Source organism: Pectinophora gossypiella, chromosome 28 (genome assembly GCF_024362695.1).
Source record: "Pectinophora gossypiella chromosome 28, ilPecGoss1.1, whole genome shotgun sequence".
In the NCBI taxonomy this organism is placed as follows: Eukaryota; Metazoa; Arthropoda; class Insecta; order Lepidoptera; family Gelechiidae; genus Pectinophora; species Pectinophora gossypiella.
Window position 1 is genome coordinate 5,795,499 of NC_065431.1, and position 22,139 is coordinate 5,817,637.

General features: G+C 40.3%; 1 protein-coding gene across 2 annotated transcripts in view; it reads right to left on the reverse strand.

Moving 5' to 3' along the window:
- Positions 1 to 474: 474 nt before the first annotated feature.
- LOC126379156 (uncharacterized) overlaps positions 475 to 22,139 on the reverse strand; it is a 215,904-nt gene continuing 194,239 nt past the window's right edge. Inside the window, exons 1-3 of one of the 2 annotated variants that reach the window (XM_050027804.1) lie at positions 5,789 to 6,089; positions 3,338 to 3,617; positions 475 to 1,969 (exon numbers count right to left, since the gene is read on the reverse strand). In XM_050027804.1, the coding sequence (XP_049883761.1) occupies positions 475 to 1,969; positions 3,338 to 3,617; positions 5,789 to 6,059 (2,046 nt within the window). In that variant the 5' untranslated portion in view covers positions 6,060 to 6,089. Of the gene's footprint in view, positions 1,970 to 3,337; positions 3,618 to 5,788; positions 6,090 to 22,139 lie in introns of those variants that run through there. The other variant, XM_050027805.1, reaches the window with a different exon arrangement.

The window sequence follows — 22,139 nt, forward strand, 5'->3', positions numbered from 1 at the left end:
TAGTACTGAGGTACTTACTGAAGTTAAGTACAAGAAGTAAGTAAGTTATGTTATGTTTTTTTACAAAGAAAATTATTTTCGTTCAATATTATTTACTATTTAATAAAAAATATTTCGCTTTCTAATACTTTTTGTGATTTTTATATAACCTCCTTAACCGGACTACTGATACCAAAAAAGTCACATAAGTTCGGTTTGACGTCATAACCGTACTAATGAGACTTTTTTGGTATCAGTAGTTCAGGGCCGGACAAAACAACCGTACTACTGAGACTAGAGGTGAGACTCCCGATATTGCAACATTGTTGCAAGTTCCATGTATAAATTTTCCCTTTTAGCTTTAGGGGCATTCGCGGGATTGAATTCGAAATCAAATGAAATAAAATAGTTTATTATTATATTAAAATTAAACAAAGCTAAAACTACAAAAACTATTAATAAATTAACAAAATTTTATGTTACAAAAGTTCATAGTCATAATGATGTTCGCGAATCTTTCATTCTTGCCAAATTCTTTAAGCTACTTTCATTATTGCTTGACGAGTACATTGAAACTCTGGATATATGTATGAGCTCCAGATTGAGAGCATCTTTGGACTTTTTAGTGCCAGGATCTGACGAGGGGCCATGTTTGGAACCCCTTTTCAAATAAGACAGAACGTTCTTCATTATATTGTTCTTCGAGGTTTTACTCGACATCGAGGACACCGATTTGATGTCAGAATCGTTGGAGAAGGAATATTTGGATATATTTTCACCTGCTAAGTACAGTACGCCTCTTTCCGACAAGTAGTCGTCGATAGAATCGTTAGCAATTGACGCTTGGACCGATGCTTGTCCTTTTTCAGGCGCTGACAACGTTACGATGCTGTCTTCCTCTTTTAACTTATTCGGGACAGGCGTCTTCACACCAGAATACGCCGACCCTGACATGTAGTTGTAGCTATGACATTTAATCTCTTCGGAAAGACCTATGTCGGAGAAACCTTTCCCCTCCTTCACCTTGCTATCGACGTAATTGTAACTATGGCATTTGATCTCTCTTTCTAACGTAGACGAGTCGCCTAGATGCCCTCTCTTTCTTTCAGACTGTTTACTCTCAGATTTCTTAGCTATGCTTTTGGCAGTCTTCGATTTTCTGCTGTCACCTTTACTGTATTTGTCTTTTTCGTTTTCAAAATTAACTTTTTGGTCACCTTGTTTCTTGGTGCTCACGAATCGCGTTTCAAATTTGGCTGAGCCATCACTCCTGCTCGCTTTAGGTGATATTTCTTTCATCTTCTCGAAGTCCATTGCGTCTGATTTCACTTCTTTTCTATCCCAACTCCGTCTATTGAGACATTTGGAAAGGATATCATCAGACATGCTGACTTTTGCGTCTTTCTGACAGGCTTTATAGCATTGGATCTTTTTATCTATGTTAGAGGATTCGCTCATGAACTGACATGTGGTTTCTGTTTCCACTTGTGTTGTACCAATCAGTGGTGTGGTGACGGACGCGTCATGCCTATAGTTGAAGAACTTCTTTTCTAAAACATTCTTTCTCTTACAAAGACAGTTTTTCGATAGGAAATATACCATCGTACAAATCAACCCGCATTGTACAAGGAATATGACTCCCAGCAACGACAGCCCAGACCTGTGATTGTTTATGTAATCGAACAGCGCGTCAACAAAACAAGATCTTTTCACGTCTCCAGTTTTCATGAAGCTTACCGTGTCTTCGTTATTTGCGTCCTTTTTGAAGTCGATAACTTCGTTTTCCTCAACACCGTCTTTGAATGTGTTGATGATGACCACGTCCTTGGCGATTCTGCTCCCGTGCGCGAGTTTCTTGACAAATTCATAGTCATCTTGATCGAGTGGTTCGTCGCCTACGCACCTGTTGGACACGGGGTCGTAAATCGTAGTTGGCACGACGCTCTGCCCCTCATTTATGCATGGCGGGACTTCCACGCACCTTTTTAACCTTGGAAGAAACAAATACACAATTAAAGAAATAATTTTGTTACAAATCCTTATAAAGGGTGTTAGTGACAGCCCAGCAGTAATAATAATAATGGCTTCGGCCCCACGCACGCCTTCCAAAAGTCCGGGACTCCATAGTCCCGAGATATGGAAATGACAAACAATAATAAAGATCTTTTTATTTGTTCTCCACAATGTACATACGCAGAAATTATTCGAATCTTACAACAAATATATTACACGTGTACTAAAAATACTAATCTGGCACCAAATATTCCAATTCTTAAATATCTAATGAGTGTCCTAGAATTTTATATTATAAATATTTTATACTCGTATAGTGCTTAAGTGTCATAAATAAAAGTACATTAATATTTAATTGGTGTCCGATTAGAGTATACATAGAGTACATTGCTTGATTTGAAGCTAAAATATTGGGTGTTCCTTTAATATTAAAGACTACATTTCATTTTTACAAGTATGCATTAGTGAATAAATAGGTGCTCGTTACGAACTATTTTAGTTAGCATATTTTGGTGCACAATTAGTATTTTAAGTGGAACAAAGGTATAATTTGGCGAAGATAATAATTTGACGTACGGTTAAATACACAGCCTCCGTGGTCTAGTGGTTAGAGCGTTAGGCTCACGATCTGGAGGTCCGGGTTGGATTCCCGATGGGGACATTGTCGAAATCACTTTGTGAGACTGTCCTTTGTTTGGTAAGGACTTTTCAGGCTGGAATCACCTGATTGTCCGAAAAATTAAGATGATTCCGTGCTTCGGAGGGCACGTTAAGGCGTTGGTCCCGGCTATTAGCCGTAAAAACACCTCCACCAACCCGCATTGGAGCAGCGTGGCGGAGTATGCTCCATACCCCCTCCGGTTGAATGAGGGGAGGCCTGTGCCCAGCAGTGGGACGTATATAGGCAGTTTATGTTATGTTATGTACTAATAATAAAGATAATAAAGATCTTTTTATTTGATCTCCACAATGTACATAGATGGGTTTCACAAAACAATGCACAATTGAAGGGTATGTACGAGTGGAGACTGGCGCCCGAGATAAGCCAGAGCCTGTGTTTCGGGATCACCAGTGCTCCAGATGTACTTCCCGGATGTCTTAACATTAAATCCCTTTATGTATGCATGTTTAAGTTTTAAAATAAGAAATTGAATTGATGGGTGTGTGTGTGTGTGTGTGTGTGTGCGTGTGTGTGTGCGTGCGTGAGTGCATGCGTGCGTGCGTGTGTGTGTTTGTGTGTATAACTCCAGACTAACCTGGTGGTGTTAAGAGGTCTTCAGTGGCATTGTAGTTCATCCCTTTGAGCCATGAGATTAGTACGGTTAAATACTATACTTTTTATTACCTCCGGTTGTAATGAGGCCGTTTCCCGTTGTAAAATACCTCGCAGTCAACTGGTTGGCAGTTGTTCAAGGGGTCTTCATCGATGTTTTTACATACTGTTGCGCCATTGGGAACTTCCACATTGTTTTTACTTTTTAATTTGGTATCGAATGTGATTTTGACGGACTCCCTCTTGGCTCGCCGCTTCCCGTCAACCTTCGAGTCCAAATAGGCTATGCAGTACCCCTTCCGCTCATAAACGTCAAGAATTGGTGCTATCAGGTTCAGTGATTTCGTTTCACCTGGAAATTAATCAATAACATGCAATGTAAAACACATAATAACGGGTTCTTACCGCGTTTAAAGTAAGAATATGAGACTCCCGATATTTCGACACTGTTGCAAGTGGCATATCTGTCTACCCTCTTTCTTTGCAAAGAAAGAGGCAAAGAAAGAGGATAGACAGATATGTCTGCCCGTAAAAAATTATGGATCTACCTACTCCACCCTAATCTCATCAGTTATCCCGTGATCATGACACTTGCAACAGTGTCGAAATATCGGGAGTCTCATATTCTTACTTTAAACGCAGTAAGTACCCGTTATTATGTGTTTTAATTATGATAGTAACCGCGTAAACTTAAAACAATGTATAAACATGCAATGTGTTAGTGACATCGTAACGAAACCTTTAGTGTATACCTTATTGCACTTAACAACTAGTTACATACGGCCTCCGTGGTCCAGTGGTTGAGCGTTGGGCTCACGATCCGGAGGCCCCGGGTTCGAAACCCGGTGGGGACATAATCACAAAAATAACTTTGTTATCCCTAGTTTGGTTAGTACATTACTGGCTGATCACCTGATTGTCCGAAAGTAAGATGATCCGTGCTTCGGAAGGCACGTTAAGCTGTTGGTCTCGGTTACTACTTACTGATGTAAGTAAGTAGTCGTTACATGAGCCATGTCAGGGGCCTTTGGCGGCAATAATAACCCTGACACCAGGGTTGATGACGTTGGTACTCCACTTCACAACCCACACGAGAGAAGACCTCTGACTACCCCAATTGGGATGTAATCATGAGTCTATATTATAAAAATAAAGTTGAATTCAGGGGCGCTACAGCGCAAGTCACGCGTTTTTCCAACAAGATATCACGGATTCAACTATACCCATCTAGCCATAGAGGCAGCCAATCAGCTCGCGACACCAAACACTTCAGGACCCCGATACCGACCCCGCCGGCGTGGTCGACGATTTCCCTCATTCAGCGCTTATCGCTATCGACCCACTAGGGTCGATTAATTCTTTCAAATATTTTTCCTCTCAGACGACGCCCTGAGCCGAGGTTCGCGCCCAACTGGGCACCCTCAGGCCTGTTGTCTTAAACGTTGTACCGGGTGAGAGCCTTCAGCGCTCCCCATTTGTCCGGCCAAGTAGTTAATGCCATCTGCGGCAAATCTACAATAAGTCACGTCAAAAAAAAAAAAAAATCAACTATACCCTGACTTTTAAAAATAGCAATAATTTTATTAATACTTTGCTAACATACTTTTATAAGGCACCAGATACGTACGGTCACGAGCAATAATTATGTATAAGTACTTACACTTTGAAACCATGTCATATTAACTTTTTTGACAAATGAAACCGTAAGTCTCATTAAATGTCAAATATGATAGTGCGACAGGATTCTAAAGTGGGTACATGATATTGCTTATGACTGTACAGAATTATGTTGCTACCTATATTTCTTCTCTTTATTTTGATCAGAATAATAATTGGTGAAAGATGTGTTGTGCTTAGGTGTAATAACAAGGGTCATCATTTATACCCAAAAGCAAAGATAAAAGATGCATGATTATGTCTTTTATCCATGAAATTAGAAGGTGAAACGAAGACAAAACTGTACAGCGCCATCTACAGTTTACAGTTGAACTTAACGTGGAAAGTGGAAACTCGGTGCCCAGTAGTGGGACGCATAATGGCACCACTGCTGGGCACAGACTTCCCCTCAATCAACCGGAAAATTTCAACATTACATATAATTATGTGTAATGGACATTACTGGCTGATCACCTGATTGTCCGAAAGTAAGATGATTCCGTGCTTCGTTGGTCCCGGCTATTAGCCGTAATAAGACCTCCACCAACCCGCATTGGAGCAGCGTGGTAGAGTATGCTCCATACCCCCTCCGGTTGCTTGAGGGGAGGCCTGTGCCCAGCAGTGGGACGTGTATAGGCTGTTTATGTTGTTGTACATACATACATACATACATAAACTCACGCCCGTAATCCCTAATGGGGTGGGCAGAGCCACAAGTAATCAAAGACAACTTGCAGCCACTGTTGATACGAATTCCAAAGATGGATATGATGAACCTTATGGTGATAAGGGATTTATGTTGTTGTATGTTGTAGTAATATAATAAAAAAAAATATATTTGCTTCCATGTTTCTGTATGTATGTTACCTCTGGATATAGCATCTGTGCACCCTCCAACGATGTCCAGGATATCACAATCCATGTCTGATCCTATCTCCAGACAACATTGATCCGGAGTCACTTCAACATCGTAATCAAATTCAGAAGTATTGTTTATCGTAATATAAAATTGGAGGCCAATAGCACACGAGGACAGCCTGTCCACCCCCTTATCGACTATGTGAAGGTGCGTATCACTATCGCATACAACTACGCGAATATAAGTAAATATATAACATAAAACAACGTAAAAATACATCTGTTAAATTGATTTCTAAAAATGCCATTATTCGGTATTTTGACGGAACTCGATGAAAGATTGCGGAGACCTGTATTGCTCTATGCTCGCTCTTTTTGGCGGGAACGGGATTGAGTATGAGTGTGAGTACTTATGAGTATTCGCATAACAATGACAGGAATTGTGTTCGAAATACTGAAATAGAATGGTAAAAAATAGGTTTAACAAGCAATCAAAAAATAAATGAACTTAACATAATAAAAATTTAAAAGAACATAAGATAAAAATGACACAAAATAGTCATAAGGAATTTTACAATTTTAGGTCAAAATATTGCCATCAAACGTGAAAAGAAAACAAAAGTAAAATGAAAAAAATACCGTATAACATTGCAAGGGAGTCGTTACCACAATCACCACAATCTCTATCACCAATAAAATCATGAACTAAATAATAACATTTACTTAACAGGAAGGCTTTCAACCGTGACTTGAATATAGTGTTATCTCTTTAAAACAAACAGGCAGTTCGTTGTATAGGTAAACTTGTTGGTAAGCAACACTATGACTACGTTTAGACGGGGAAAGATTTCGTGCACCACATCCTTCCGACGGGTACTCGGGACGGGACAGTTGCTTTCATAATTGAATAATCTAGTGGTGTTTAGTAGGAAAACATTCGGGATAGCATTAATTATATCGGAATATTCAATAAACAAAGTGTACTTATCTATTTTCGCTTCGTGCCAAGAAGCCGCTTCGTAACTTGAAAGTTTATGCGAACTTTGTTTTGATTTTCCCTGAAGGGCAAGGCAAAGGGAACTATGCCCATACAGCCAAGTCTTATGTATTTTTTTCTTAATAATGATTAATTAAAGGATGAAAGGAGATGACGATGAATGATGAAACCAATCCATCGTCGGAGCAGACCCTACTAAGGAGGATTATTCAGCTCATTATTCTGATTTAATATCAAGTGGAATTTTCCATCGCAAAACTATATGTAGAATTGAAAATACTTAATTAAAAAAATGTCAGCCTAATGTCGAGCTCAAAGTAAATAATTAATTAATATCGTCTTGTAAAGTGTGTAATAAAGTGTTTTAATATTATTAATATATTTCGATCGACTCGATTCGGATGATTACCTACTATTGAGCCGTGGTAGACCAGTTAGTAGAACGCTTGCCTCTCACTTTGAGGTTGCAGGTGTCGAATTTGTTTCCGAATTCATGTTTGGGTCATAAATGATTATCACGTGCTCAGCGGTGAAAGAAAATATCGTGCGGAAACCCACATTCCCGAGAAATGCATTTCCGGAGGTATGTGACCTAACCTGCATTGGGTTGGATTTCCCTTGGCGGGGTGGAAGGTCAGACAGGCAGTCGCTTCTGTAAAAAACCGGACCTGTCAAATCTTCAGGTTAAGTAAACGGACCCTGTGACAACGGGATAATGCTGATGATAAGATAGGGAGATGGTGAATATATTTCTATCAAGCTCGACCCTGGTCAGTCTGTTCTAAACTGCTGAGTTATCCCGGATGTAATATTATGCTAAGAATTTCAATATAATTATAGTTTTCTTAGCAAAGGAAATCATTATCATTAAACTGCGGTAAATCCTCTGTGGTTTACCGGCTTGTCTTACAAGTGGTCAAATCAAATCAAATCTAAGAATTTTTGATTTTATCGATAGTTCTTTTATGGACAATTTGTACAACCACAATGTGATGTTTCACAGCTTCCCGCCCCGCGAAAAGTGGCAGAAAATGTTGTAAGTACTTTTTTTTTCTTCTAGCTTCCACGGCTAGCGATGCGCCAATGAGAGTGATCCTGGGGCCTGTTTAATAAAACTTACAATTGTAAATTACAACGACAATTTGATGTACATTACGTAGCTAATATGAAACTGCAAAATATTCGTGATCACACACTCCGCAATGTACATCAAATTGTCATTGTAATTTACAATTGTAAGTTTTATTAAACAGGCCCCTGGTCTGCAGTGATAATTGTCGTGGTGTCATTATGGCGTTTCATATTATTATTGTGCAGTCGTTAAAACGAGGAAACTTATCAAAAATAAATTGTATCGGATCATCGTCAGCCCATTAACGTCCCCAATGCGGCACGGGCCTTCCCTATGGGGAGTAGCCATGGCGTTATATGTAGACCGTCTAAATCAGACTTCGCCTGCGCGGTGCAGGGGCGCGGGGGTATGGCGACAGCGGGGACCGAGGGAGGTGCGGGCGGCAGGCGCATTTTAGTTGTTGCTTTTCAGGTTGCTTTACACATTTACACATTCCTTTTCCTACTTCTATCCAGATCCTTTTATCTTCAAATAATCCTTCAGTCTATCGTTTAATAAGTAAGTATGTTTATTAATACTAATGATATTAAAAATTATTTTCCTCTTTTTATTATTAAGTTTTTTATTATTAATCCTCTCACCTTTTCCAAATTCCGTTCCCTATCCGGTATTTTTTTTTATATTTTAAGGAGCTCGGTGGCGTAGCGGTAAACGCTCTCGGTCTGCCATTGTTGAAGTTAAGCGACTTTCGCAAAGGCCGGTCTTACGATCGGTGACCACAAAAAAAAAAAGTTTTCATCTCGAACTCCTCCGTGCTTCGGAAGGCACGTTAAGCCGTTGGTCCCGGCTGCATTAGCAGTCGTTAATAACCACCAATCCGCACTGGGCCCGCGTGATGGTTTAAGGCCCGATCTCCCTATGCATCCATAGGGAAGGCCCGTGCCCCAGCAGTGGGGACGTTAATGGGCTGGTGATGATGTAAAAAGGAACTTTCCGTCGCAAAAAGTATGGTACTGAAAATAATAAAAAAAACACTAACATTTTCATGAATTTTCCGACAGAAAACCCCGATCACCCCGAACCCCCCGATCCCGATCGGGATCTACTCTGAACCGGCGTGCGTGTATGAAGCGATTGATGAATGTGGAGGAAGCAAGAGAAGTGTGTCAGGATCGAAGCAAATGGAATTCTATAGTCTCTGCTTACCCCGGTGGGAAATAGGCGTGAGTTTATGTATGTGTGTATGTTTCCGACAGAAAATTCCACTTGAATTCAACTCAGAATCATGGTCTGAATCATCCCCCTCAGTATTCGTTATACTTACTTGTATGGCTACCTGTACGTACTTGTACCGATAGACAGATCAGATGTGACATTGTCAATCCGTCACATAAGTTCACGACTGTATCCCAATTGGGGTAGTCAGTGGTTCATCCACCGAGCTTCCTGTTAGACCAACGTGACAGCTGGTGAGCCGTTGGCGTGCTATGTTTAAAACATTTTCCTTAATACTATTCCTAGAAGTAATAACTGTTTATTTAAGGTGATATTTTACGATGTATTGTCTAAAATACTACTAGGTATACTATAAAAACAAATAAGGTAATTTTATGGTTACCTATAGTAGGTAATTCTACAGTATTCCATAGACAATGTTTGTGGAAGTTGTCTTTGTAGAAATAATACATAACATAACATAAACAGCCTATATGCGTCCCACTGCTGGGCACAGGCCTCCCCTCAATCAACCGGAGGGGGTATGGAGCATACTCCACCACGCTGCTCCACTGCGGGTTGGTGAAGGTGATTGAGCTAGTAGCCCGGATTGATCACAAAGTAATTTGTGTGTTACGTCCCCACTGGGATTCGAACCCAGGACCTCCGGATCGTGAGTCGAATTCAGCGCTTATCGCTATCGACCCACTAGAGTCGATTAATCCCTTCAAATTATTAATGTAAAATTGTAAGCCTATGTTCAATAAAGATTATTATTATTATTATTATTAAATATTCTTCCTCTCCGACGACACCCTAAGCCGAGGTTCGCGCCCAACTGGGCACCCTCAGGCCTGTTGTCTTAAACGTTGTACCGGGTGAGAGCCTTCAGCGCTCCGAATTTGTCTGGCCAAGTAGTTAATGCCATCTGCGGCAAATCTACAATAAGTCACGTCAAAAAAAAAAAGAAAATCGATTTCCTCAATAACTTTACTATGTGTTTATTTATAATACAGATAAAATAATTATGTAGATTATTATTATACATACCACTGAACATCCGTTACGAGGAATGTTCCCACTTTGAGAATATTCCCGGAAGTAAAATTTTTTTTTTTTTGACGTGACTTATTGTAGATTTGCCGCAGATGGCATTAACTACTTGGCCGGACAAATGGGGAGCGCTGAAGGCTCTCACCCGGTACAACGTTTAAGACAACGGGCCTGAGGGTGCCCCCAGTTGGGCGCGAACCTCGGCTCAGGGCGTCGTCTGAAAGGAAAAATATTTGAAAGAATTAATCGACCCTAGTGGGTCGATAGCGATAAGCGCTGAATGAGGGAAATCGTCGACCACGCCGGCGGGGTCGGTATCGGGGACCTGAAGTGTTTGGTGTCGCGAGCTGATTGGCTGCCTCTATGGCTAGAGTAATCGGGTCGTCGGGAGTAAAAAGGCGCAAGACTTATGTACCTAAAAAGAGCTTTATTGCCTACCTTATACAGGGTGTTAGTGACATCGTAACGAATACCGAGGAGGATGATACAGACTATGATTCTGAGTTGATATCAAAATCAATGATCAATGATATATCAAAATGAAGGGGCTCGGTGGCGCAGCGGTAAACGCGCTCGGTCTGCGATTGTTGAAGTCAAGCAACTTTCGCAAAGGCCGGTCATAGGATGGGTGACCACAAAAAATAAAGTTTTCATCTCGAGCTCCTCGGTGCTTCGGAAGGCACGTTAAGCCGTTGGTCCCGGCTGCATTAGCAGTCGTTAATAACCATCAATCCGCACTGGGCCCGCGTGATGGTTTAAGGCCCGATCTCTGTATCCATCCATAGGGAAGGTCCGTGCCCCAGCAGTGGGGACGTTAATGGGCTGACGATGATGATGATCAAAATCATAGTCCTAAATTGTTTAGTGCTAAGACTATAAAGTAATCATTTCGTACTGCTGTTTTTCATCCCAAATAAAATAAAAATAAAATATCAAGTCGATTTTCCTGACGGAAAATTCAGGGCAGATCACCTGATTGTCCGAAAGTGAGATGATCCGTGCTTCGAAAGGCACGTTAAGCCGTTGGTCCCGGTTACTACTTACTGATAAAAGTGAATAGTCGTTACATGAGCCATGTCAGGGGCCTTTGGCGGCTCAGTAATAACCCTGACACCAGAACCCTGACGATAAGAAGAAGAAGAATGCCCTTACTATTAAAGAGGTACAACGGGAATATTCTCACTTTGGGAAAATTCCCGGAAACACATTACAGATACCTACTTCCTAGACATTCTTAGAATTCATTGTTTTAAATTATACCTACTTATATACATATTTAAGTAGAATGACTAATTATAATTATAACGACTGGTTTTTGCTTGGAATATTTTATTTATATATCTAGTGACGTATGCATTTATATGTTACACACAAAACCAGTTTTTTTTTTCACGTGACTTATTGTACGTAGATTTATTGTTCTAACAGAAAAAAAAACGGAAAATCGGTATATTTATAGTAAATGTGTATTATATTATATTGAGTAAGTAAGTACTTATTTATTAACATATTGGTGCTAATTCCTGCAGATGCCATTTAATATTATTTTAAGTTATACCTGTCATTTTCTTATCCTGTTGAAAAAGAAAGGGACGGGTAATCGACAGGCATAAAATTTATGGAACACACGTCAATTTCAGGCAGAAATCTAAAACAACCGTCGAAAATTTTCATCGGCCAATAACCCGACAGAATTGAGTTGAAAGCACACGTCAAACGGGTCGCATATCAACCAGATTCCTATTTTATTCGCCCGGGTTATTCATTCATTTTAAAGTTAACAATGGCCAATCATCCGTCCCTTTCCTTTTCGGCGCAAAAGAAAATGACGGGTATAACTTAAAATAAAATTAGGAGGTGTGCAGGAATCGGGGTCAGTCTCACAATGCGATTTCGTAAACGTCCCCGTCCAGATCAACGACCGACCTCACAACCCACATACAGGAAATCTATTATATTCAAAATATTTCCTGAAGTATTGAAGAGTTAATAAATAATTAATTGTATAACAAATTAATTTTCTCCATTGTAGTTATTTCTGTAACTACAAAAACCTTTACCTTTACCTTTGGTAGCTGGGGGGCGGACACCAAAATCTTTGTGTCAGAATTGCCTAAAGCACCGTTTTATAGTTAGAACTTGTAGCAAATATAATGATAAATACAATAGCATTGACATATTTCATCTTAAGCACAATAAGTATCTGCCCTCAAAACGTTGGAACAGATGTAGCATCAAATTTTCTTTCTATTTTTGTGTTGCTTGCTTACTTAATTTATTTATTACTTCTGTCTACTTCTCAGTGATGCATGTATTAGTTATAAGTGGAGACTTCATTGGCTAATGTACAAACTATTTGCATTTTTTAAATTGTTATTTAAGCTGTTTGTTTCCCGATTTGAAATAAATAAATAAATTGGGTCTCAGGCTCAGGGAGAAAACAGGTGACTCCCGCTCCGGCTCGTTCCTGGTCCAAAGGCTGGCCATTGCCATTCAACGCGGCAATGCGGCTAGTGTTGTGGGCACCTTTGCTCCGGGAACAGTGAGGGGCGGGTTATTTAATGACTAGTTTTTAAGTTTGTATTTGTGACGTATTGTTATATTAATATTTACAATAAATTTTACCAAAAAAAGTTAAATGATTCTAACAGTACTATAAATCCACTTTCACATTTCCACGTCCAACTGAGGGCCAGAGGATGAAGCATGCTGTCTTAAATTTTATACCGGACAGGGCCTTCAGCGCTCCCCATTTGTCCGGCCAAGTAGTTAATGCCATCTGCGGCAAATCTCCCTATTCTCCCTAGTTTGGTTAGGAAATTACAGGCTGATCACCTGATTGTTCGAAAGTAAGATGATCCGTGCTTCGGAAGGCACGTTAAGCCGTTGGTCCCGGTTACTACTTACTGATGTACTTAAGTGAGTAATCGTTACATGAGCCATGTCAGCCCTTTGGCGGCAATAATAACCCTGCCGCCAGGGTTGATGAGGTTGGTAGTCCACCTCACGACCCACACGATCAGAAGAAAACGGCAAATCTATAATAATTACATACTTGGTTCGACCATTATAGACGACGATACGGAAAGAAAGAAAGAAAAAAATAATAATCATTCGGCATACTTAACATTAATTAACATAACATACTTAGGTAATTAAATTACTGACTAATTAAAATAATTAATAAATATAATTAAATTATAATTTTTTGCTTAATAATTATACTTTTTCTTATTATGATTATTTTACGGCTCACTACCTATCACGTTAGTCTAAAATAAAGCTCGGTGAGGTGTGGGTGCTTAGTCCATCTTGCGATGGATGTACCTCTGACTACCCCAATTGGGATATAGCCGTGAGCTTGTGTCAAGTATAAAAAAAAATGGATCTGAACATATTGCTCCCACGACATTTTTAAGTACGAAATGACATAAAAAAAGAAATGCCCGCACGCTCTGGCATTATGGACACATTGTCCGCCTGTCGCAATGGGGTCACAGGTTCGAGTCCAGGTCAAGACAAGCGACGTTACTCGTTGCGTCATATTGATTCGTCATTCGTGACCTAAGGGCCATGCACAACTGTCAATAAGTATTGTAAGTACCTTATATAATACTTTGTAGTACGGTCGCGAGCATTAATATGTATACACTTTGGTACCATGTCACATTAACTTTTTTGACAAATTAAACTGTAAGTCTCACTAAATGTCAAATAAGTTAGTGCGACAGAGTCCTAAAGTGGGTACATTATATTGCTCATGACTGTACATGCTTCTATGTCGTTTAGGAGCTCGGTGGCGCAGCGGTAAACGCGCTCGGTCTGCGATTGTTGAAGTTAAGCAACTTTCGCAAAGGCCGGTCATAGGATGGGTGACCACAAAAAAAAGTTTTCATCTCGAGCTCCTCCGTGCTTCGGAAGGCACGTTAAGCTGTCAGTCCCGGCTGCATTAGCAGTCGTCAACCATGAAGCCGCACTGGGCCCGCGTGATGGTTTAAGGCCCGATCTCCCTATCCATCCATAGGGAAGGCCCCTGCCCCAGCACTGGGGACGTTAATGGGCTGATGATGATCTAGGGACTTTTTGGAGGGAACGGAAACGGGACGGTTGCTTTCTTCATTGAATAATCTAAATAATCAATACGAAGTGGTGTTTTGTGGTTAATGATCGCATTGAGTTAGTCGGAAAACATTCGCGATAGTGTTATTATATCGGAATATTCAATAAACAAAGTGTAACTATCTATTTTCGCTTCGTGCCAAGCCGCTTCATAACTCGAAAGTTTATGCAGACTTGAGTAAATTCGTTTGGGGTTCGGAGTAGGAGTCTGCTCCGAGGGTGGGGGCTTAGGTTTCATCATTCATCGTCATCACCGTTCATCATTTTACAGGTCCAGTTTTTTACAGGGGCGACTGCCTGTCTGATCTTCCAACCCGCGAAGGCATGTAGCCCAATACAGGTTAGAACATATGATTTCCTGACGATGTTTTCCTTCGCCGCAGTAAAATCAAATCAAATCGAATCGAATCATTGCACAGAACTAAATTTCAACGATCAGACATAACACATGAATACAGTACAATTTGGGCGGCCTTATTGCTCTAGAGCATTTTTTTCCAGGCAACCACCAAAAGGAAATAAACATTTACAAAAAACTTGGATGCGGGATGGTGCAAAAAAAAAACTAAAGTTACATACATACATACATAAACTCACGCCCGTAATCCCTAATGGGGTGGGCAGAGCCACAAGTAATCAAAGACAACTTGCAGCCACTGTTGATACGAAGTCCAAAGATGGATATGATGAACCTTATGGTGATAAGGGATCAGCCTATCGCCCATAACATTAGTCCATCATGTTAGAGGACACAATCCCTCTGTCGGTTTTTACGACATGCCCGGGAAGAGAAGCAGCTGAACGTGTTCTATGTTTTTTATATGCTCCCAGAACAGCATAGAAGCAAATAAATACCCTATACTATACGTACATATATTAATAAATACTCAATATAATATAATCCATATATATATATATATTTAAAATGTAAAATATACTTAAATGCAGTCAGTCTGTATAAGCCCTTATTGATAATTGACCACAGGGTCGCCTACCTTATACATGGTCTTAAAAAGAAAGTGCAGTCCACGGCAAGTAGCTACTTAGGTGGTAATCAATGTGATTTCACCATTGCTCTTTTCATGGACTTTCCAGGCTCCGTTCTCCAAAAAAAATATAAATGACATATTGTTTCGACCTTTTTTTTGTCGTGACTTATTGTAGATTTGCCACAGATGGCATTAACTACTTGGCCGGACAAATGGGGAGCGCTGAAGGACTTCACCCGGTACAACGTTTAAGACAGGCCTGAGGGTGCCCAGTTGGGCGCGAACCTCGGCTCACGGCGTCGTCTGAGAGGAAGAATAATTGAAAGGATTAATAGACCCTAGTGGGTTGATAGCGATAAGCGCTGAATGAGGGAAATCGTCGACCACGCCGGCGGGGTCTGTATCGGGGTTCTGAAGTGTTACCTAGGCCCGTATTAATAGATTGATCTCAAACGTCATCTTAAATGCGTCTCAGCTGAGATTGACTTGAGGTAGTGTGGTAGTGTGACTAAGGGTGGTATTAATAAACTAACCTCAGCTGAGACTGCCCTCAAGATCATGCTTAAGTCCCTGTTTTTATATAAGAACTGTCACATTGACATGCATAACATACATACATAAACTCACGCCTATTTCCTACCGGGGTAAGCAGAGACAATGTAATTCCATTTGCTTCGATCCTGACACACTTCTCATTGCTTCCTCCACATTCATCAATCGTTTCATATACCGTGTTGCTCTTTGGAATACCCGTTAAGTATACGAAATTCAAATTCAAATAAAAAAATATCTTTATTCAGTAGGTAACATAGTTACACTTTGAATCGTTAATTTTTACATAACGAACGTCTCCTCCGCCTAAAACTACTGCAGCTTCTCACAACCTGTATAGCCGGGGAAAAGAAGCTGCAAGAAAAACCTCGACACAGGGCCCTGGACGTTCTTTAAACAAAAAAAATAATAAAACATTGTTATACTTACAATTGAGTAATTTAGCTGCCTAATATCAGTTCTCAGACAGTTAATCCCATGCATTCATATCTTCTAAATAATCATTAACTTTATAGTAACCTTTTTTGAAAAGTTTCTGTTTAACTACTGTCTTAAAACAGTTGAATGGCAAATTCTGAATGTAAATAGGAATCTTATTGTAAAAACGTATACAAAAATGTAACATTAAAACAGGTGATTAGATTCATAGTTTACATTCAATATATTCTAGTTAATGTATTTTTTTTTTTTTTTGACGTGACTTATTGTAGATTTGCCGCAGATGGCATTAACTACTTGGCCGGACAAATGGGGAGCGCTGAAGGCTCTCACCCGGACAAATGGGGAGCGCTGAAGGCTCTCACCCGGGCAAATGGGGAGCGCTGAAGGCTCTCACCCGGACAAGTTAATGTATTATAGTGAATATATTCAAGGTTATCTGCCAGATGTTACATTCGCGTAAAATCAGGTTTTTTGAACTTCATAAATATTTAAGTACAATGAGAATTATTTTTTTAAACAGGATTTTAAGTGAGCTATATTATCATAAAATGGCGATTGATTAAATAGACTCCTCATTCAAAAAAGGTGAAGGATGACAAAGCAAAAGGAAATCAAAAAATAATGATGATTTTGCCAAAAATTTGCATGACTGACCTTCCAATATATAATCATCCCGATAAAATAGTTCAAATAAAAATACATAAGTAAATAAATAAAATAAAATAGTGATAAATGTTCATGTTAAGACAAAGGCCTAAACCCCACCAATGATAAATGATTATGAATGATTGATTATGAATGATCGAGGAGCTCGGTGGCGCAGCGGTAAACGCGCTCAGTCTGCGATTGTTGAAGTTAAGCAACTTTCGCAAAGGCCGGTCATAGGATGGGTGACCACAAAAAAAAAAGTTTTCATCTCGAGCTCCTCCGTGCTTCGGAAGGCACGTTAAGCCGTTGGTCCCGGCTGCATTAGCAGTCGTTAATAACCACCAATCCGCACTGGGTCCGCGTGGTGGTTTAAGGCCCGATCTCTCTATCCATCCATAGGGAAGGCCCGTGCCCCAGCAGTGGGGACGTTAATGGGTTCATGATAATGATGTCGGATTTTACGATATGCCCGAGATCATCATGTGCTCAGCGGTGAAGGAAAACATCGTGAGGAAACCCCCATTCTCGAGAAATGCATTTTCAGAGGTATGTGACGTAACCTGTATGGGGCTGGTGTTCCCTTCGCGGGTTGGAAGGTCAGACAGGCAGTCAAATAAAAACCGGACCTGTCAAATCTTCAGGTTAGGTAAGCGGACTCTGTGAAAAACAGGATAATGCTAGAGGGATGATGATGATGATCCATGTTAAGACAAACCTCGAAAAAAGCACTACCTATCTCGTTCACTGATTATGCATGGTAACGGCCTCCGTGGTCCAGTGGTTGGGCGTTGGGCTCACGATCCGGAGGCCCCAGGTTTGAATCCCGACGGGGACATAACCCAAAAATCACTTTGTGATCCCTAGTTTGGTTAGGACATTACAGGCTGATCACCTGATAGTCCGATAGTAAGATGATCCGTACATAATTACATGAGCCACGTCAGGGGCCTTTGGCGGCTCGATAATAACCCTGACTGGTGTCAAGGTCAACCCTGGTGGGTTGATGAGGTTGGTATTCCACTTCACAACCCACACGATCAGAAGAAGACTGGTTATGAATCTGCAAGTTGTCAAGGGTAACAACTGGGCCATAGGGTTCTCATAAATAATACCTATTAAGTAAACGGATTCAAACGAGTCTCGGGTTTTTCTCCGACTTACCATAATACGTGGGACGATTAAAATAACATATAAGTACATAAACATACGCCTATTTCCCACCGGGGTAGGCAGAGACTATGGAATTCCCGGGTGAGAGCCTTCAGCGCTCCGCATTTGTTCGGCCAAGTAGTTAATGCCATCTGCGGCAAATCTACAATAAGTCACGTCAAATAAAAACTATGAATTCCATTTGCTTCGATCCTGACACACTTCTCTTGCTTCCTCCACATTCATCAATCGTTTCATACACGCACGACGGTTTAGAGTAGATCGTACTAAACCTTTTCTAAGTATTTACATCTCCAATACGTTCTTCTAGGTCTTCCTCTGCCAGCCCTACTAGCATCATTCGCCTCTTCTTCTATCGTGTAGGTTGTGAGGTGGATTACCAACCTCATCAACCCTTGTATCAGGGTCACTATTGACCCGCCAAAGGCCCCTGACATGGCTCATGTGACAACTACTTACTTACATCTGTAAGTAGTAACCGGCACCAACGGAAACGGCTTAACGTGCCTTCCGAAGCACGGATCATCTTAATTTCGGACAATCTGGTGATCAGCCAGTAATGTCCTAACCAAACTAGGGACCACAAAGCCTTATATACCGCTTATACAGGGTGTTAGTGACACCGTAACGAATACTGAGGGGGATGATTCAGACCATGATTCTGAGTTGATATCACTATCCTACTTATTTGGTGCGTTTTTCGTGCTCACTTGGTCCTTCCAACACCTTTCTTCGATTCCGTGGCTAGAACATTGCAGGTTGAATTACCAGATTGGTCGAGAAGTATAGCAAAAAGATAGTTTTGTTTTGTTTTTAAATGTTCTTTTCCCGATACCGACCCCGCCGGCGTGGTCGACGATTTCCCTCATTCAGCGCTTATCGTTATCGACCCACTAGGGTCGATTAATTCTTTCAAATATTTTTCCTCTCAGACGACGCCCTGAGCCGAGGTTCGCGCCCAACTGGGCACCCTCAGGCCTGTTGTCTTAAACGTTGTACCGGGTGAGAGCCTTCAGCGCTCCCCATTTGTCCGGCCAAGTAGTTAATGCCATCTGCGGCAAATCTACAATAAGTCACGTCAAAAAAAAATGTTCTTTATTTCATCATAAGTACAACTTAATTTGATAACATGACACTGTCTTGTTAGCAAAAATCTTAAATAATTAACAACGTTTATCAGGCTAATAACACCTATTCAAACTTATACTATGAATGTTATCAATACATTTACGATGTTTCAAACTTTAAGGAAGACAAGTGAAGGGATTTGCTAACATAAACATTTCAGATAATGTTTATACATACTAGTGTTATAATTAAAACACATAATAACGGGTTCTTACCGCGTTTAAATGGGGATATGAGACTCCCGATATTTCGACACTGTTGCAAGTGCCCGTGATCATGGCACTTGCAACAGTGTCGAAATATCGGGAGTCTCATATCCCCATTTAAACGCGGTAAGAACCCGTTATTATGTGTTTTAATTATGATAATAACCGCGTAAACTTAAAACAATGTATACTAGTGTTAAACTTAAAAGTAACAGAATCAAGCATACGATCTAACATAGTGTAACTTTATAAAGGATCAAATTAATTTAGGTAAAGCAAAAAGAAAGTAGTACTTAGCGAATAAATGATTTCTGATTTCTTAACTCTGGTTTCTCCTGTTTTTCTTTTTTAATTTTTGATTTTTCCTGGAAGGCTGGCCGCGGAGGAAGCACTGGAGAGAGTGTCCTGGAAGAAATAAAAAAACCTACTTATCTATTGTATTTCGGAGGTCCGGGTTCGATTCCCGATGGGGACATTGTCGAAATCACTTTGTGAGACTGTCCTTTGTTTGGTAAGGACTTGTCAGGCTTGAATCACCTGATTGTCCGAAAAAGTAAGATGATTCCGTGCTTCGGAGGGCACGTTAAGCCGTTGGTCCCGGCTATTAGCCGTAAAAACACCTCCACCAACCCGCAGTGGAGTAGCGTGGTGGAGTATGCTCCTTACCCCCTCCGGTTGATTGAGGGGAGGCGTGTGCCCAGCAGTGGGACGTATATAGGCTGTTTACGTTACGTTTTACGTTATCTATTGTATATATTCTTTAATAGTATTTTTTTTATTATTGTTGTCTCTCTCTTATGTTAATACATTGTTTTAAGTTTACGCGGTTATTATCATAATTAAAACACACAATAAAGGGTTCTTACCGCGTTTAAATGGGGATATGGGGAATGGGGATGTGAATGGGGAGTCTCATATCCCCATTTAAACGCGGTAAGAACCCGTTATTTTGTGTCTCTCTTATGTTATTTCATTGCCTATGTGAAATGTGTATATGCCTGCAAAGGCAAAATTTTGTGAGACGTAATTTGCAACTATACCTACAACTATTATTTATAACTGTAAGTAACTAAATTTATATACAATAAAAATCATTAATCTTTTTTCTTTTCTTTTTCTTTTTTATTATCGTGGTGGAGTATGCTCCATACCCCTTCCGGTTGACTGAGGGGAGGCCTGTGCCCAGCAGTGGGACGTATATAGGCTGTTTATGTTTTTGTGTTTATGTAAAAAAAAATATCTTTATCTTTAATGGAGGGAGGCCTTTGCCCAGCAGTGGGACACTTTAAGCTAGATAAGATAAGATAAGAATTTCTGATTTCTGAGTAAGATGGTTTCGTGCTTCGGAAGGCACGTTGAGCAATTGGTCCCGAGTTATTAAAATAAATTAAAACTTTGTAAATCGGTATGAATCATCAAGGACTTCTCGAACAATCGCTCGTTACAGTAATGTTATTAGGGCGACGTCACACTGTGACAATTTCTCAAGGCCATTGTAAAGCTAAGTTCACACTTGGTTACATGGACTTATTTCAACTTGCAACATTCGCGAAATGTTCTTTTTTGACGTGACTTATTGTAGATTTGCCGCAGGCATTAACTACTTGGCCGGACAAATGGGGAGCGCTGAAGGCTCTCACCCGGTACAACGTTTAAGACAACAGGCCAGAGGGTGCCCAGTTGGGTGCGAACCTCGGCTCGACGTTCGTTATGTAAAAAATGACGATTAAAAGTATACAGAGTGTTAGTGACATCGTAATTAAAACTTTGAGGGATGATTCAGACCATGATTCTGAGTTGATATCAAGTGGAATTTCCTGTCGGAAAAATGAAAGTTTTTGTGGAGGAAGCAAGAGAAGTGTGTCAAGATCGACGCAAATGGAATTCTATAGTCTCTGCTTACCCCAATGGGAATTAGGCGTGAGTTTATATATTATGTTTTGTGGTTTTTTTAATTAAGTATTTTCAGTTTCATACTTTTGCGACGGAAAATTCCACATCATATCAACTCAGAATCATCCCTCAAAGTTTCCGTTACGATGTCACTAACACCCCTATACTACACCCCTGTCTACCCTTTCGAGATACAGGCGTGAAGTTTTGTCATGTTTATTTAGACGTCAAACGACTAATGACTGGGTATCAAATGACACGTTATTTGAGTCGAATGACGTAGGTACACATATATTTACTTAATTAGGTACGTATTTTCCTTTCTAACCTATAACAAAACTTAAAATCTATACCAAACGTGACATAACGGATAGCTTCACGCCTATGTCCCCTGAGGTGAAGGCACCAGCGCCGTCTTAAACTAGGCTGGGGCCCTTTTTGAAAGTAAAGAAAGCGAATCGGAAACTAAAAAAAAGAAAAACACTTACATTTTTTACTAAGTACCTACCTATGGACCCACATAAACATACATATTAATTCATAATTCTATAGATACAAAATGTGATCCAAATATAAAGTTTTCTTTTTTGACGTGACTTATTCTAGATTTGCCGCAGGCATTAACTACTTGGCCGGACAAATGGGGAGCGCTGAAGGCTCTCACCCGGTACAACGTTTAAGACAACAGGCCAGAGGGTGCCCAGTTGGGCGTGAACCTCGGCTCGATGTTCGTTATGTAAAAAATGACGATTAAAAGTGTACTTAACTGGGTCATTCTTAAATAGTTTGCAGAGAACCCAAAAAAAATTAAAATATGTTTTTATGAGTTTTTATGATGCAAATCAAAAGTTTATGTCAAAAGCATATTTTGGATGCA